This window comes from Motacilla alba, chromosome 15, assembly GCF_015832195.1.
Source record: "Motacilla alba alba isolate MOTALB_02 chromosome 15, Motacilla_alba_V1.0_pri, whole genome shotgun sequence".
Classification (NCBI taxonomy): Eukaryota; Metazoa; Chordata; class Aves; order Passeriformes; family Motacillidae; genus Motacilla; species Motacilla alba.
Window position 1 is genome coordinate 3,705,783 of NC_052030.1, and position 15,265 is coordinate 3,721,047.

Below are 15,265 nucleotides of genomic sequence, written 5' to 3' on the forward strand. Positions count from 1 at the left end.
GAGTCCTTTGACATTAAAGCTGTCACTGCCTCATCTGCTGCTTTTATTGATACTCTGCACAAAGCGCTACTGTTGTGTTTTTACCCTGTTCACACTGCCCTCCATGCCACAGGGCCGCAGAGCACACATTACTGGTCACTGGAATTTTTGGAATAAATCTTCAAAGGAAAAAGACAGAGTTTATTTCAAGTTCAATGACACAAAGAATCCAAGTTTACCTCTGTATCTCAAATCATCAGAGTTAGTAAAGACTGGGTTTGTTTTCTTTTAAAATGCTGGCATCATTTTAACAGAAATATTTTTTAAAATCTATTTTCAGACTTAATTTTGATACTTCAGTCTGATGGGATTTGTTTTTTTAACAAAATACCTGCGTATTGATGCCCAATCCCACAAACAAGTAAATTACAGCTGTAGTTGAGGAAAGGATGTCTTTTCTGTGGATTAGTTGATTTAAGGCAAAGAGAAGAGTCCTGCTGTGAACATCCAGAATTAATTCACCCTAGGACCAACACATGATTAAATTTTTAAGTTTTAATTGTGCTCTCAAAAGAATTCTGTCTCTTCACCATAAAGGTATTGCTGTTCTTTTTTTATTTTGGAATCTAAGTAAAATATAACTGGATATGGCCATTTTTACATGATTATTCTGTCTAAATTCCAGAGTAATTGAGTGTTATGTTAGATGCAGTTGCCATCTGATAAGCAGCACCTGTCTTGTTCTAGATTTTATCTTGTAAACCAGAGTTGCCTTCCCTACCCCACCAATGAAAACACGTAAGTGGTTCTTTAGGACATTTAAAACAAAACATTTTTTATAATGGCTCAGATAGTTTATCAGTTTTGCTTTAATTAAGCTCCTGTCACCTGTTGCTGTGCAACATGTAATTCCCATTAAGTCATGACAAATGTAGTTTTAGGCAGCTCCAGGAGATGTTAATGTGAACACATGAATATTCATGTCTCTTGACAGATCGTGAGGTTTAATAAATTGCTTTCTATAAAATAATTTTTGTGGAATCAGGGATGTTCCTCTGATAGCACAAAGGAAGCCTGAAGCTGAGATATCTAAAATATCATTTGCTTTTCACTCCATCTACAAGTTAATAAATTATTTCTCTGGAAAGTAATGAGGGATTTGTTTTAGGCTAAATATAAAAAAAAAAAAAATTTAAGACAATTAGGATTAAAAAAAGCACTTTCGTGAGGTTAAATGCTCAGTTTGCACACAAAGAAAGATTCTTAGTGACCCAATTCTGTTACTATTTCATTTTGGTCACACCAGAGATTTATAATGATTATGTTTTGGCTTACAGGGAAATTCAACATATGGCTGTGTTAGGAGAGTGTGGTCACTGAGCAGTGTGTGCTGGAATGAGGAACCCTCAGAACTGGGATTCGGTCTGAAGAGCATCATCACATTTGTCTGTTTGCATTTTTAAGAATAAATCAAAAGAGAGATGACAACTATGTATCTAATAGGAAGACCCTGAGTTTTAAAAACTGTTTTAATGGATTTTACTTCTGTAAATATAAAGAAAATAGAAGCAATACATAAAAACCCCAGTGAACATTAGCACTTGTATAATACAATTATTAGCAAATTACTAATACAAACAAAAAAGACCTTTAATATTTTAGTCAAAATAACCTTGAAGAATATTATCTCTGTGCCTACCTTCTAGTGAAAGTCTATGGAAGAAACACCAAACAGCCTCTCAGGTCTTCTGAAGTTTCATTTCCTTTTTGCTTATCCCAGGAGGATGACAGCAGAGTGGTCTTTTTCCAAAAATTCTCAGGAGGAAATTAAAAATACTGCACAAGGAAACACAAAGTAATTGTTTTCCTAGTGATTATTTCTCTTTTTCTTGCTATCTTTGATAAGGAATTTACTTCCCTCTTCCATAACTCTTCTTCCCAAATCTGTGTTTTGCAAATATTCCTATCCCCTGTAGCCTGCGTGACTATAATGTCAGGTTGGATTCTTTGTGATAGTTTGGGAAAAGAAAGTGGAACAAAATGTGTCAGGAATATAAGGATTATTTAGGTCCCATTTGTGGGAACCCAGGACATCCCTCTGGGTGCCCTGGATGGCCAGAGCCGCTGGCAGGGGGCTCTGAGACCCTGGCATGCAGCCAAAGACACACGTGGGGTGTTGATCTTAGCCCGTGGAGCAAATCACCAACTCTATATGAAGAATTACAATCCACACACACAAGTTTAGATAGCATAGTAGAGATAATCACGAAGTGAAAGGAAGGATTTCTGAGTGCTGTACAGGGGGGTTTTAAGCCTTGTACGCAGGGGTCCAGGTTTTGTACATGGGGGTCAGGGGTTCTAAGATGGAGGGATTTGGGTGTGCCCTGTCCTCTTTCTTTCTCCTTCCTCACCTCCATGTCTTTGGTGATGTTGGCACTCACAGATTGGTTTAGAGTAGAAAGTCACCATTCAATATGGATAGTAGGCATTGGGGAAAAAGTATAAACATGTAACACGTAATGTGTGATATAAAAGATGGCAGCAGCCCCCTGGGAGGGCAGTGTGCCTTTGTCTGAGCTGCTGAACGGGCCACAGCAGCTCAGGAGAAGAATCTTTTAGATAACCAACAATAAACTACCTTGAGACCGGACAACAGAGGACTACTGAGTCTTTCTTTGAAGGCACGGGTTGGAGGAGAGACTTTTCCATCTTTTGGGGTCACCCCAATCCGGGGGTGAGACCCCACACCATTAAGCAGTGGGGAGAGTGACACTTAGCAAGGGTTTATGACAGCAGTGGAGTCAGCCAAGTTAAACCCTTTATTCTGAAACAGGAAGTGGTAACCCAGGTGTGATCGGGGTTGGGGCTGAAGAAAGAGCTTGGTTTATCACAAGCTCTTTTAAATATTGGTGAGTTAGAGGAAGGGATACAGCTGATAAAGGCAAAATTATTTTTTGTTTTCATATAGAATTATAGATGATAGATTGACATATAGATTAGCTATGGTAAGGGCCTTGCTGAAGAGCATGATTTATTTCTGGCATCCACATCCCCTTGGCTGCAGATCCATCTGCATGTGCAGCATCACAATTTGGAAAGAACAGAGCTGGAAAGCTTTGCAAAGTAGGACAAAACCTCAGGTTTTTGGTCATACTTAGCTCTTAGCATTGTGATAGAACAAGCCCTGTTTATTGCTTTCTAAGCATATATAAATTCATTAGCACCTTGGGCACAGCCACGAGTGTCTCAGTGCTCTACAGATGAAGAGATTTCCAAGTAATGCTGCTGTAAATACAGAAGTTCACAGCCAGATGGTGTTGGAGGGGACTTGGCAGCTCTCTGCCCAGTAAAATATGGTGAGGTTACTTAGGATGAGTATCTGAGCACCAGGCTCTTGGCAAAAGCCGGGAGTACCTGCCTGCCTGGTCGTTTACTTCTACGTTTAGGGGGTATCTCAGACCTCATGCAAGCCTGAAGGGTGTTACTGTGACAAGCAATCCTGGGAACAGTCACCTTGGAGCACAACGCCGCAGCAGGAGGGAGGAGAATTTGGGCCAAGGAAACAAAGGGAAACCCCTACTCTTATAATAAAATAATGTCAAACAGATGGTAACCAATTCAATGCATGGTGAGATGTCAAAACATGTTGAGCACCATATTGGGACCCGCTTAGGGAAAATCACAGTGCTATTTATTCTGTTACACTTTTGAACAACCTAATAATTTAATAGTAGGAATAAGCCCTTGCTTTGTACAGTTGCAGGTCTGCTGCTGCTCCTTCCAGTTAAGTGAGGTTGTACCCAGGAGCAGCTGTCAAGTTCAAGGAGTGATATATAATTTGGCTGTTACAAAGGACTGGTGCACTATGATTCCTCTTGATAAAAATATCAAAGGTAGGAAGGAATCATCACTTTCACTCTGAAAACTTCAGATCATCAACTTAAACAAAAAGAAAATATGTGTTCTTCTGAACAGGCATATATTTCTTTTTTACCTGAGACAGTAGAAATGGGTACTGAGGTGTTAGCACTGAAACTGCATTTTTCTCTCTCCTCTCCTCCCCTCATCTGCCACTTCAGTTGTTTTCTTACAATTTGATAATAGTTCTAGTGCAACTGCATTTTTATGCTACTATTTCATTTTGCTGCTAGACTTTTCCTGTTTACCGTTACAGAGCAACAAAGAATGAGAAAAACAGTATGTGATCTTGTGTCACATGGCTGCTTCGAGCAAAATATGCATTTAAAGGCCTTCTTAAAAGGAACTCATCTAACTTGAGTCTTCACCTAAATGAGGAAAACTGTCCCAAAGGGTTTTAAGAGCCAGCTTCTTTGCTTGCAAACACTGAAAAAAATTATTTGGAAAAATTAATTATAAATTAGTTTACTGTAAATCAGTAAACTGATGCTATTGCTGAACCTGTTGTGCAGCTGAGAGAGGCCTGTGGTCCAGCCAAGCAGCTCGCCTGGCTGGTTAAATTTGGGATATTGTGTGGGACACCAGAACCAGTGTTCACGTTCTGAAGGGAAAGGGGAGCATTCATGTACGTGAGATGAGGCCATCAATGAGCTATCTCCTCTCCCAGTGTGTGGATCAGCTGTTCCACAGCGCCCTGCAGAGAAGAGGGAAGGAGAATCAGCCACACCTTGTGATTTGAACACAATATAGAACTGAGCTGTTCAGAAGGACAACCCAGGTCTTCTGCTGCCCCCATTTTCTAAATCCAAACGGATGTGGAGATATGGTGATATCCCCAGTGGAATGAGAAACTGTGTGGATATTTAACAGTAATTCTGGCAGTTAAAGCAGAGGAGGTTAATGATACTTGCTGACAGGCTGGAGAAAGGGAAAGACAGAGGAGCCTGAAGTTCTTTTAGTTTGGATGGCAGACTTGTTCAAAATCTAGGGTAGAGCACCTTTAGACGTGGTAGGGCTCCAGTATCAGGGGTGGATGTGGCATTTTACTAAAACGCACTACCATGGCAATTGCCCAGTTCACGCACAGGAAGCTCTTTACTGCATTTCTATTTAAGAGCTGATCTCCCTGGGAAATGCGGATGAGGATGAGACACAGCCAGTGAGTGTCCTGAGTGGAGTCCAAAATCAAATTGGCAGTGCAGGTAGTGGACAATAAATTAGATTTTAAAAACTCTTTCAGGCTTTGTAACTTTAAATGAACCCAGCTATGTAAGTTTCAGATGAGAAATACACCACAAATATGTCAGTGTTCCAGGGGTGGACTGGGGGAGGTGAAAGGAAGAACAAATCTGTAAAATGATTTGTATAAAGTCAAATGTAATAAATCCATCAGTGCATTACTTGATCAGCAAGATGCCAAACCAGTATTAGCATCATTAAAATGAATGTAAAAGAGCAAACTATCTTATTTTATATAACTCACAGTGACACCATTATTTTCAAAGGCCACGCCACCAAGATTTCTGGTACCCGATTAAATTTTGCCCAGACACAAAGGGATGTGTTTTGCACCGCTGTGATGTCTGCAGGTCACGGTGGTGCTCCCTGCCGATGTCCTCCACGGACACGTCCGCACGGATCCATCGGATCCCTCCTCACACAAGGTCATCCTGCATCCCACTGAACCTTCTGATGACGCGGCACCGACACAGGACTGCGGAGCTGGAAGCCTTTCACCGCTGCCTCATTTTAAAGTTAATCACCCTGTATGTGAATAAAACAGCCGTACAGAATGGGTCATAAAGGTCAGGCAAGCATTTTACAGAAGGAAATTTAAAGCTTCTGAAAACCTTTTCATTTCCCCTCTGGCTGCCCTACCTGGCGGCAGCTGTTGCCAACTATGACGTCTAGGGTAGGGTTGAGCCAGCTCCACTCAGAACCACTGGGAATGAGTAACTGTTCCCTTTTAAGATTTGGCAGAGGAAAACAAACAAACAAACAAACAAGAAGACGTGAAATACACGACAAGCGCCAGCAAACCCGTGAGGGCAGAGCAGCACCAGCAGTGTCCGAAGGCCCTCCTGTGCTCCCCCCGGAGCTGGGGAAGGCCCGCAGCACAGGGGGTCCCCTCAGCGCCCCCTCAGCGCCCGCGGCCGCTCCCGCCCTCACGGGGCCGCCGCCACACCCGGGCAGGGCTTCCGACCCCGCCGGCCTGCGATTGGCCCGCGCCGCAGTACCAGAAGTGACGTCAGGAGCCCCACGCCCACCGCGCCGTTCAAACGCTGGCGGCGGTAAGAGCGGGGCGCGCGCGGGGGTTGAGGGGATCCGGGGTGACCCGGGAACGGGGTGACCCGGGAGCGGCTCTGAGAGACATGAGATGGGAACGGGGCGACCTGGGAGCGGCTCTGAGAGACATGAGGGGGAAACGGGGCGACCTGGGAGCGGCTCTGAGAGACCTGAGGGGGGAACGGGGCGACCTCGGAGCGGCTCTGAGAGACGTGAGGGGGGAACGGGGTGACCCGGGAGCTCCTCTGAGAGACCTGAGATGGGAACCGGGTGACCCGGGAGCGGCTCTGAGAGACCTGAGGGGGGAACGGGGTGACCTGGGAGCGGCTCTGAGAGACCTGAGGGGGGAGCGGGGTGACCTGGGAGCTCCTCTGAGAGACCTGAGATGGGAACGGGGTGACCTGGGAGCGCCTCTGAGAGACCTGAGGGGGGAACCGGGCTTGGAACAGGGTGGCGCTCAGGGAGGAACCGAGCTTGGGACGGGGCAGCTCTGAGGGGGCTCTGCGTTCGCCCGCTCTAATCTCCGGAGTCTGGGGGGCTCCGTGCCCTCCCAGCGAGGTGGTGGGGTCACCGTCCCTGGAGGTGTTTAGGGAAAGGCTGGCCGAGGTGCTGAGTGCCGCGGGAAAGGTGGCACGGTGTGGTTTGGTCACAGGACGGTCTCGGAGGGTCTTCTTCAATGTAATTGCTTCTGCGCTTCTCCCCACTTTATTGCTGGGGTGCTCCAGGCATGTTTAAACTTAAAAATTTTTTCACCGAGGAAAAAGGGATATTACTTAAATTACATCTCCTCTCATCCATATTTTTTGCTTAGAGTCAGCCAGCCAAGTGCTTCCTGAATATCCCTGTTCCCTTTTACAGGTGCTTGTTTCCATGAGATAAGCTGTAAAGATGTTGAAGTTTAAATGTGGAGCCCGAAATCCGATTGAGGCAGGACCAATGGAGCCCATCACCAGCCGAGTGTCTCGGCTAAATCTGCTCTTTCAGGTGAAGGACGTCTGGCCTGGGAGCAGCTGATCTTGGTTTTGTCCTTGTCCATCCCCAGGATAACAAAAGACATGCTTGTTTGGATGCTGAAACCATGCCTGTGTCGTTCTTTGGGGTAAAAGAAAGGGGTAACTAGGTGCAGTTCAAAGTGTTCCTGGTTTGCACAAAATTCAGTGGATAGTAACTGGTCTAATGTTTTGTGCATCTGCTGATGTTTTAGCCTGATAGATTTTTCCACTTAAAGATGGAATATTGCTTTCTGTGCCCTGTAATCTTTAGTTTTTTCATGAATGAAGGAGCTGTGGGTTTGTCCCAAAATGAATTTCCCTAAGGGGCTGCTTTTTCATTGTCTGAGGTCCAACAGCTTTTCCTTCCAGAGTTACTGTTGGTGCTCATTTCTTCAGTTGTTTGTACCATGAAAAGACCTGCATGATGCAGTGTCAAGGAAAAGGCCAGTCAGATCAGAGTCATCAGAGGGATATAGATTGTTAAAATTTGAATCACAGCTTTCTTGAGACTGCTAGTTTATTTGCTTGAAACTTTAAAGGATTGCTTTGTCTACAAGAAAAATACCTATAGCAGCTCTTACACATAGACATAGTGAGTTGATATATTTACCTCACACTTCTGTATCATTTGCCTAATTTCTGAAGTAGTGATTTTAAAATGGTTATATATTATCTGCTCTATACATCTGTTATTGATTTGAGGCTTTTCATTGTTGTCTGAGACTCCATCTGCTGTTGCTTTTTTTTTTTTCCAGGGGAAGCCATTCTTTGTGACTGAACAGCAGATGTCTCCTCTCTCCCGGGAAGGCATCCTTGATTCATTATTTGTTCTTCTTGAAGAATGCAGAAACCCTGCTTTAATGAAAATTAAACACGTTGGCAACTTTGTCAAGAAGTGTAAGTTTGTTTAGACTAATTTTCAGGTGTCACTTTATAAAACAATTCTTAAGAATCTGGATGTTAGAGTAATGCTTCAGTTGCTTTGATTGTAACCCAGGACTTTGAGCATCTGATTTTTTGTTGGCAGACTCAACTCTGCAAAGGGGATCTTGGCAATCTTGGTAAGGATTTGTTCAGGTCCAAGAAGATCAAATGCAAGTGGCTTTTGAAGTGCTGTGACTCAAATGTGCCTCCTTCTTAGTCTGTACTGTATTTCTATTTGAAGAGGCACTTTCTTGGAAAGTGAGTACTGGCTACAGCAAAGCTCTGAGTGTGCACCCACAGAAGGATGTCAGAAGTTGAGCGCAGGATAGTGACGATGAGAAAAAAAGTTTTGAGAGAGAAACTTGGTGATCCCTGGCTCTTTCACCTTTTGGATTCCATATGTTAACCAAGTTCTGCGTGTGTAATTTGTAAAGAGTATTTCTGTGCTTCAGAAATACAGGTCCTAAAGGAGTAAATATTTTATTGATAATGTGCCCAGATTCCTTTTGGGGAAGAGGAAAGAAATTTTCCATAAATTTTTCCATTAAGATGTAGCAGAAAGACATTTGATTTCAAGCAACATGTTGTGCCCTCTGTTGTAATTCCACCCAATGGTTTGTAGGTATTATTAGCAGGCAGTAATTTTCTGCTAGTTTGAAGAATTTTTAGAACAATCTCCCATGAGTGACTGATTATCACAGTGCCTGCTGGCTGGAACTAGTCAGTGGAAAACTTGAGCTGAATATCTGCAGTGAATGCCTCTGGTTGGTTGTTAGACAATAGACTGGTGCCTCCCTCAGGCAGAGGAGCCAGCCCTGCCCCTGGACTAGAACCTGCTGGGTAAAGCCCTCATGATTAGAGAATATGCTTTGTATTGATAAAGGATGGCTGGAAACAAATTAGAAACCGAAGAGGTTCTCAGCCTCTGATGTTATGAATGGGACAGAATTATGGTTGCTATGGGAACTGTCTTAGCATTTCCTGATCCTTTTGTATGTACCATGTTTCAGACTTAACTCTGCATTGATACAGTCTTTTTCTAGTTCTGATGCATGCTGTTATTTTTAAGAAGCATATTTTGGAAAGATATAACATTTCTTGAGAATCTGGAACTGAATATTGGGATTTTTTTGGTTTTGGTTTGCTGGAGCTTTTTAAAATTTTATTCCCCACTTTGGGTGTTGTCTCTTTTTATGAAATGCCAGTTGCCAAATGTAAAAATAAGTATTTTATTTTTATAGATGCAGAGGCTATCACTGAACTAAAGGAGCTGCAACCCAGTGTGAAGGACTTTGAAGTAAAGAGTGTGGTTGGCTGTGGTCACTTTGCAGAAGTCAAAGTAGTGAGAGAGAAAGTCACTGGTGATGTCTATGCTATGAAGGTGATGAGCAAGGAGTCCTTGCTGGCACAGGAGCATGTATGTATATTTTTCTGTTATGAGACTAGGAGGCTAAATTGCATTTTGTTGAACACTTCCTTTCTGTCACTATTATTAGAAGTGAGTTAAAAATATATCTTGAGAAAGTTCATCCTACATTTGAGTGAAGCAATAAATTTGTGTGTAGTTTTGCTGTGTTTAAAAGTCATTGTCACAGTCTATGGGTCTCGCCTCACAGCTGGGTGAGGTGCCATCCTCAGGCACCAAAACATGGCCCTTGTTGTAAAGAGCTTCTCATCTAATTATAAGAAAAGAAAAACAGATGATGAAAACACTGAATCAGTATTGATCTTTTAGAAGATGGTTTGAATTTTCAGACAATCTATTCATTAAGGTTTTTTTTATTTATTTTTAAGAGCGAAGTAGAATGTCAGGAGTGGGTGTGAAGGCAAGCTGCGGTGACTGGATTTTTATGGAGAGCCTCTCGCTAGCTTGGGAGATGTGTTACTTGGAAACTTAAAAAAGGGATAATGGAGGTTGTTCTCATAGTTTGGTGAGAAACAGAAGTTAATCTTTGCTGACATGAGATGACAAGTAGGACAGAGATACTCCATCAGAGACCTCATGAATTTATACAATATCTGCATCGGTTGTTCCCAATACATGGTGCACTTAGGTTGCTCCTGATATCCCTCAGCATTGTTTGCGGCTAGGAGAAATGGAGCCCAACTAAAATTACCCATTCTGGGGCACAGATTGACAAGAAAGCAATATATGGTGCTACTTCTTCAGGAAACAGCACTTAATAATTTGTGTCATTTTTTTTTGTAATGCGTGCCAAGTCTTTCTAAAACTAGGGGATTCTAATGCATTCTCACTCCCTCTCATCATGATGTAACTGAACACTTTTTTTAGGCCTCATTTTTTGAGGAAGAACGCAGCATATTAGCTCAGAGCACCAGTCCATGGATTCCACAATTACAGTATGCATTTCAAGACAAGAAAAATCTCTACTTGGTAATGCCTCGTTTTTTATTTTCTCCTCTATTGAACGCCATTGTTGTTGGTTTATTAAAGAATAATGTGATGGTTGAAATGTGCTTGTTTTCTGTAAATATTCCTGCGCTACGTTGCACTGTCTGATATATGCCCAGTGTCATAATGGGGAGTTGAATGGAATACCTTGTACATCTGTTCCTTTAAAATTGAATGTAGATTATGGAGTATCAGCCTGGAGGGGACTTGCTGTCACTCTTAAACAGATATGAGGACCAACTGGATGAGAATATGGTGCAGTTCTACCTTGCAGAGTTGGTTTTGGCCATTCACAGTGTCCATCAGATGGGTTACGTCCACCGGTATGTCAAGATTCCTTTGGGTGCTTCTATGTTGTGTCCTCTTTCAGTATTTCACATGCTGTGTTAGAGGAAAAAATTAGAAAATTAATCAGACTCCCAACTATAATTGTAGCTCAGGGCATTAACTTTGATGTAAAGTTCAAACCAATATCAAGAAAGGATTGTTACATATATTTTTCTGGAGGCTCAGTAAGAAGAAGCCTTAATGTTGCACTATAAAAAATTTAAATATTTTCCATGGATTGCTGCTTTTGGCACCAAATACTAAGGGAAATTAATGTAATTGTTAAAAATGGTTGTGTGCTGATTGGTGAACAGGGCAGTATAGGATGTTGGAGTAGTTAAATATCACAGAGTTTTCTCTCAGGGTTTGGAGACTGTTACTGTGTGCATTTTCAAATCATACTGGTATTTTAAAAAACTATTCCATTCTGAGGATGTGGAAATGTTAGGAATTATATTATGTTCCAAGAGTTTGCAGTGGCTGCACTTAGAGCATGGGCTGTGGCTTTCTAGTGCAAGGTCACTGGCTGAATTTGGAAGATGTGCAGAATAAGTTGTGAGGGAGTTTGGGAAGAAAACTACAAAATACTTGACTGTAACTCAGTTACAATCAATGTGCAAAATCACCTTCTCTTTTCACCTGCTGTCAATAATTATTAGCCTTCCATGAAATAAGGGGAGCTGTAATACTTCCATATTTGCTTGGAAACAGGGCAATATTTGGAAAAAGACTCCCACTTGAAAGGCTTTATGCATGTGATTGAGTATAGGTGAATAGGGATAATATCCTGTTATCTGGATGTGCCAGTAGGGAATGGTGTGGAAAGGTTCTGATTGCTTTCTTCTGGCTTACAGGGATATCAAACCAGAGAATGTTCTCATTGACCGAACGGGACACATTAAACTGGTGGACTTTGGGTCAGCAGCCAAAATGACAGTGAACAAAACGGTAATAACCTGGATTTAAACTTTGTCTGTGGCTTGTTTGGATAGCCCAGTTGAAAAGGGAAAACTAACTTGGTATCTGTTCTTTGATTATACCTTGCTCTTCTCTCTTCTGCCTTTCTTGTCCACTATGAAATCTGTTCACAATTGTATTTTTCCATTTGTGAATGGCTTTTCAAGCATGAGCTCAAGTATCTTTTGCAGCCCTCAGCAGATACATATTTGCTTATTAAAATATTAATACACAAGAAAGGTGAAGGTAAGTCTGCTTTCTCATGGTGTTGCACTGGGATACAAAATCATACTTCTACAGGTTCTTACAGCTGTGCAATGCTGTGTTTAAAGGGGGCATGGATTTATAGTTGGAATGAAAATTGTGCTTGTTGTAACTAAGCTGACGTAACTTTGAAGACTGGGGAGGTCTTGATCAAAATGAGTCACATTTAAATATTCTGGGCTTCACTCACCAGAAAGTACTGCATTAAATCTAAATCAGTGGAGTTTTTTATAAGTTGCTTGTAAGTTTTAGGAACTGCATGCAACTTCCAGTGAAAATTTTTAAAATTTAAATGTATCTAAGTGTGAACATGAAGTTCTGTACCATATTTCTGTCTTGTTTTACAGTTTTTGGTTTTCCATAACATTTTCTTTGTAATGTGATTCTTAATATCCTGTTTTTCCCTGCTCTTACATTTTCTGGGCTTCTCTGCATTGCATTTTCCTTTGAAATTTTTTCTTCACACTATCTCTTCAGTCACTCATAGGTTTTTGTGTTAGCCTGCCTGCTGTTTTGTTTCATTCTTTATGCCACTCAGTACAAAAATGATTGTAGCGTTGGCTCCTGAATTACCTTTTCTAAGCAGTTCAGAAATTCAAATATTAGTACTTTGCTGATCATGAACACTAGGCAAAAAGGTTGACAGGGAATGTAATGAGGGCAGGGAATATTTGTCTGAACTTGACCATTTTTGAAATTTCAGCTATGATGTCCCTGTTAATACTAGTTGAAGCATAGTATGTTTACTGTTTAAAACAAACATGAGTTTAGTATTTCTGTGCTTTTTGGGATGCTGCTTTTCTACCTTAGCAGTTTGTACTTTATAGTAACAATTAACTCTGATAATTTTACTCTTTATATCAAATAGCTCCCTTTGTTTATCAGCAGTTTCCTTAACCTGGTGCTTATTTGCTAAATAGCTTTGATTAAAATTACCTTCTTAAAATCCACATGGAGGGCTGAAAATTATGTCTGGTTAAAAAAAATAAAGGGTGGGGGGAAAAATAGAACCTTTGTTTTATTATCGAGATGCCATTGAACACAAGGTGCTGTAATTTCACTTGGTTTGTCTTTGCTCCCAGGTAAATGCCAGGATCCCTGTGGGCACACCTGACTACATGGCACCAGAGATGCTGACAGGGTTGGGAGGGGATGGCAAAGCCTCCTATGGCCCAGAGTGTGACTGGTGGTCCCTTGGAGTCATTGCCTATGAAATGATCTATGGAAGGTCTCCCTTCGCTGAAGGCACTTCAGCAAAGACTTTCAATAACATCATGAACTTCCAGGTAGAGAGATCTCCTTCCCTGTTCTCAAGTAAAAAGACTACAGCTAAAGGCTGCTTTTCTCAGCTTTACATAAAAGTTTATGGATGTCTCTTACTTTGTCATGTTCATAAAATACTTGGAATATATGCCCAGTGTTGTATTTATATAGGTATTATAGATATCAAGTTATTTTTTGTAACAGGTGTCATCATCCCTGATTGAAAAAATCCTATGACCCACCCTTTGGAAGTTTGTGGGAATTTTCTGGGGAAGTGTCTTGTTTTACTCTTCCATTTGTGTGTGCCATTGGCTATTGTTCAGTGTAAGATAGTGACCTGGGATACCATTTGCCTGGGTGGGAATGGTTGTTCCTGTGTTCTTATCTTTACTGCAGTAAATGCATAAAAAAGCCTACTTGGATAAAATGCACCATGCTTTTATTTGTGTGCTATAAATATTCATCCTTTGTACCTGATATATCTCAGAATAATGAAACTTAATCTTCCTGTTCTGAGCCTGTTTTCCTACCGAGCAGAAATCCATTTCTTTCTAATGCAGAGATTTCTGAAGTTCCCAGAGGATGTGAAAGTTAGCAGTGACTTTCTTGACCTGATCCAGAGCCTGCTCTGTGGGCAGAAGGAAAGGCTGGGTTATGAGGATCTCTGCTGCCATCCATTTTTTTCTAAAATTGACTGGAACAATATCCGTAATTGTAAGTAGAATAAAATTGTATTTATAAACAATTTCTGGATTTTTTTGGTACTGGGAAAATTTGTACGAGTATTAAAGTTTGTTTGATCTGAATTATTCCCAATGAAACAGGACTGGTTCCTGGAGCAGGTGTTTTTAACCAAACAGCTCATTTTGGTTTTTGCAAAGGCTATGTTAACATTTCAGGTAAAAATTGTAAGGTAGGAGGATGTTTAATAAAACTCCACATGAATTTCTGATGCAATTGCCATATTACTGCAGGCACTAGACTGGAAAATCAAAATGGTCCTTTCCATGTCCTTCTTCAGATTCAAAGGCATCAGTATGTTTTTCCAGGACTTTTGCACTTCAGTTTGCTAAATTTTGGCTTCATCTTTTCTTGTTGTTGTTGTATCTTCAGCTTCCTCTTTTGTTACTCGTGAACCACCTTTACTTAAGGTTGGTTTATTTTTTGTCGTTCCAGTATATGATGAAATGTCTGTGGCCATAGGGGCCATTGGAGCTTTTTGTCAAGGTCAATGGGGATAATGTATTACTGCTTTTTTTTTTCTGGTCAAAAATCTGTTCATTCAACCAGGAATAGAATAAAACCAGTGAACCAGATAATTCTCTATGCACAAAACTGTTTATAACACTATGCAAGCAGTGGAATTTGGTATTTGGAAGTACTGAGGCACCAGCTCGATGGCAAAAGCAAATACTTCACAGTTCATCAGTGATCTCTGTATGGGGATCTGATTGTATTGGAGAGTATTTTAAATTATTTGGACTGTAAGATTATCTGGGCGAGCAACATGTCTGCCTTATGTTTCTTGTCAAATATGCTGTAAGGGAATGATTCTGCTCCATTTTCCATGATAAATTGCTAAGCCAATGCTTCTACTTTTGATGACTATCTCAGCACTTCAGCTGTCAGCTCCGCAGACTGTTTGCTCACTCTTCTGTCGATTCATTAATTTTGAACTTTGGGAGCTGCTGTTCTGTTAAATTCCATTGTTTCTGCCCTTTGAGAGCCATTGAGCCTCGAACCCTTTTCATCACTTTAGCATACATTTCCCAGTGCTCTCTGCCTTCTTTCCCCAGAGCCCTGCCTGAGCCACCAGTTTCTGTTCCTGAATTTTGTGTTGCATTTATATCATGTTACCTCAGACACAGAGAGAAGAATGGCACGTGAGCGTATGTTCTGGTGTTCCCTCAGCAATTGCCTGCCTAGTATTCACACAGCTGCG

At 41.4% G+C, this 15,265-nt stretch overlaps 1 protein-coding gene and 1 long non-coding RNA gene across 9 annotated transcripts in view; one reads left to right on the forward strand and one right to left on the reverse strand.

Annotated features, from left to right (window-relative positions):
- Nucleotides 1-6,040, reverse strand: LOC119707487. Its single transcript, XR_005258772.1, has 4 exons — nucleotides 5,776-6,040; nucleotides 5,381-5,661; nucleotides 1,679-1,815; nucleotides 1-158 (listed from the first exon to the last, which is right to left on the reverse strand). It is a non-coding gene; the product is annotated as an uncharacterized LOC119707487 (long non-coding RNA).
- Nucleotides 6,041-7,051: 1,011 nt separating this feature from the next.
- The window catches only part of CIT (citron rho-interacting serine/threonine kinase), a 67,574-nt gene continuing 59,360 nt past the window's right edge, over nucleotides 7,052-15,265 (forward strand). For 6 of the 8 annotated variants that reach the window (XM_038152447.1, XM_038152449.1, XM_038152450.1 and 3 more), the window contains exons 1-8: nucleotides 7,053-7,167; nucleotides 7,931-8,072; nucleotides 9,341-9,516; nucleotides 10,393-10,494; nucleotides 10,693-10,835; nucleotides 11,694-11,787; nucleotides 13,143-13,346; nucleotides 13,884-14,037. In XM_038152447.1, the coding sequence (XP_038008375.1) occupies nucleotides 7,072-7,167; nucleotides 7,931-8,072; nucleotides 9,341-9,516; nucleotides 10,393-10,494; nucleotides 10,693-10,835; nucleotides 11,694-11,787; nucleotides 13,143-13,346; nucleotides 13,884-14,037 (1,111 nt within the window). In that variant the 5' untranslated portion in view covers nucleotides 7,053-7,071. Of the gene's footprint in view, nucleotides 7,168-7,930; nucleotides 8,073-9,340; nucleotides 9,517-10,392; nucleotides 10,495-10,692; nucleotides 10,836-11,693; nucleotides 11,788-13,142; nucleotides 13,347-13,883; nucleotides 14,038-15,265 lie in introns of all 8 variants that reach the window. The other 2 variants (XM_038152448.1, XM_038152455.1) reach the window with 2 other exon arrangements.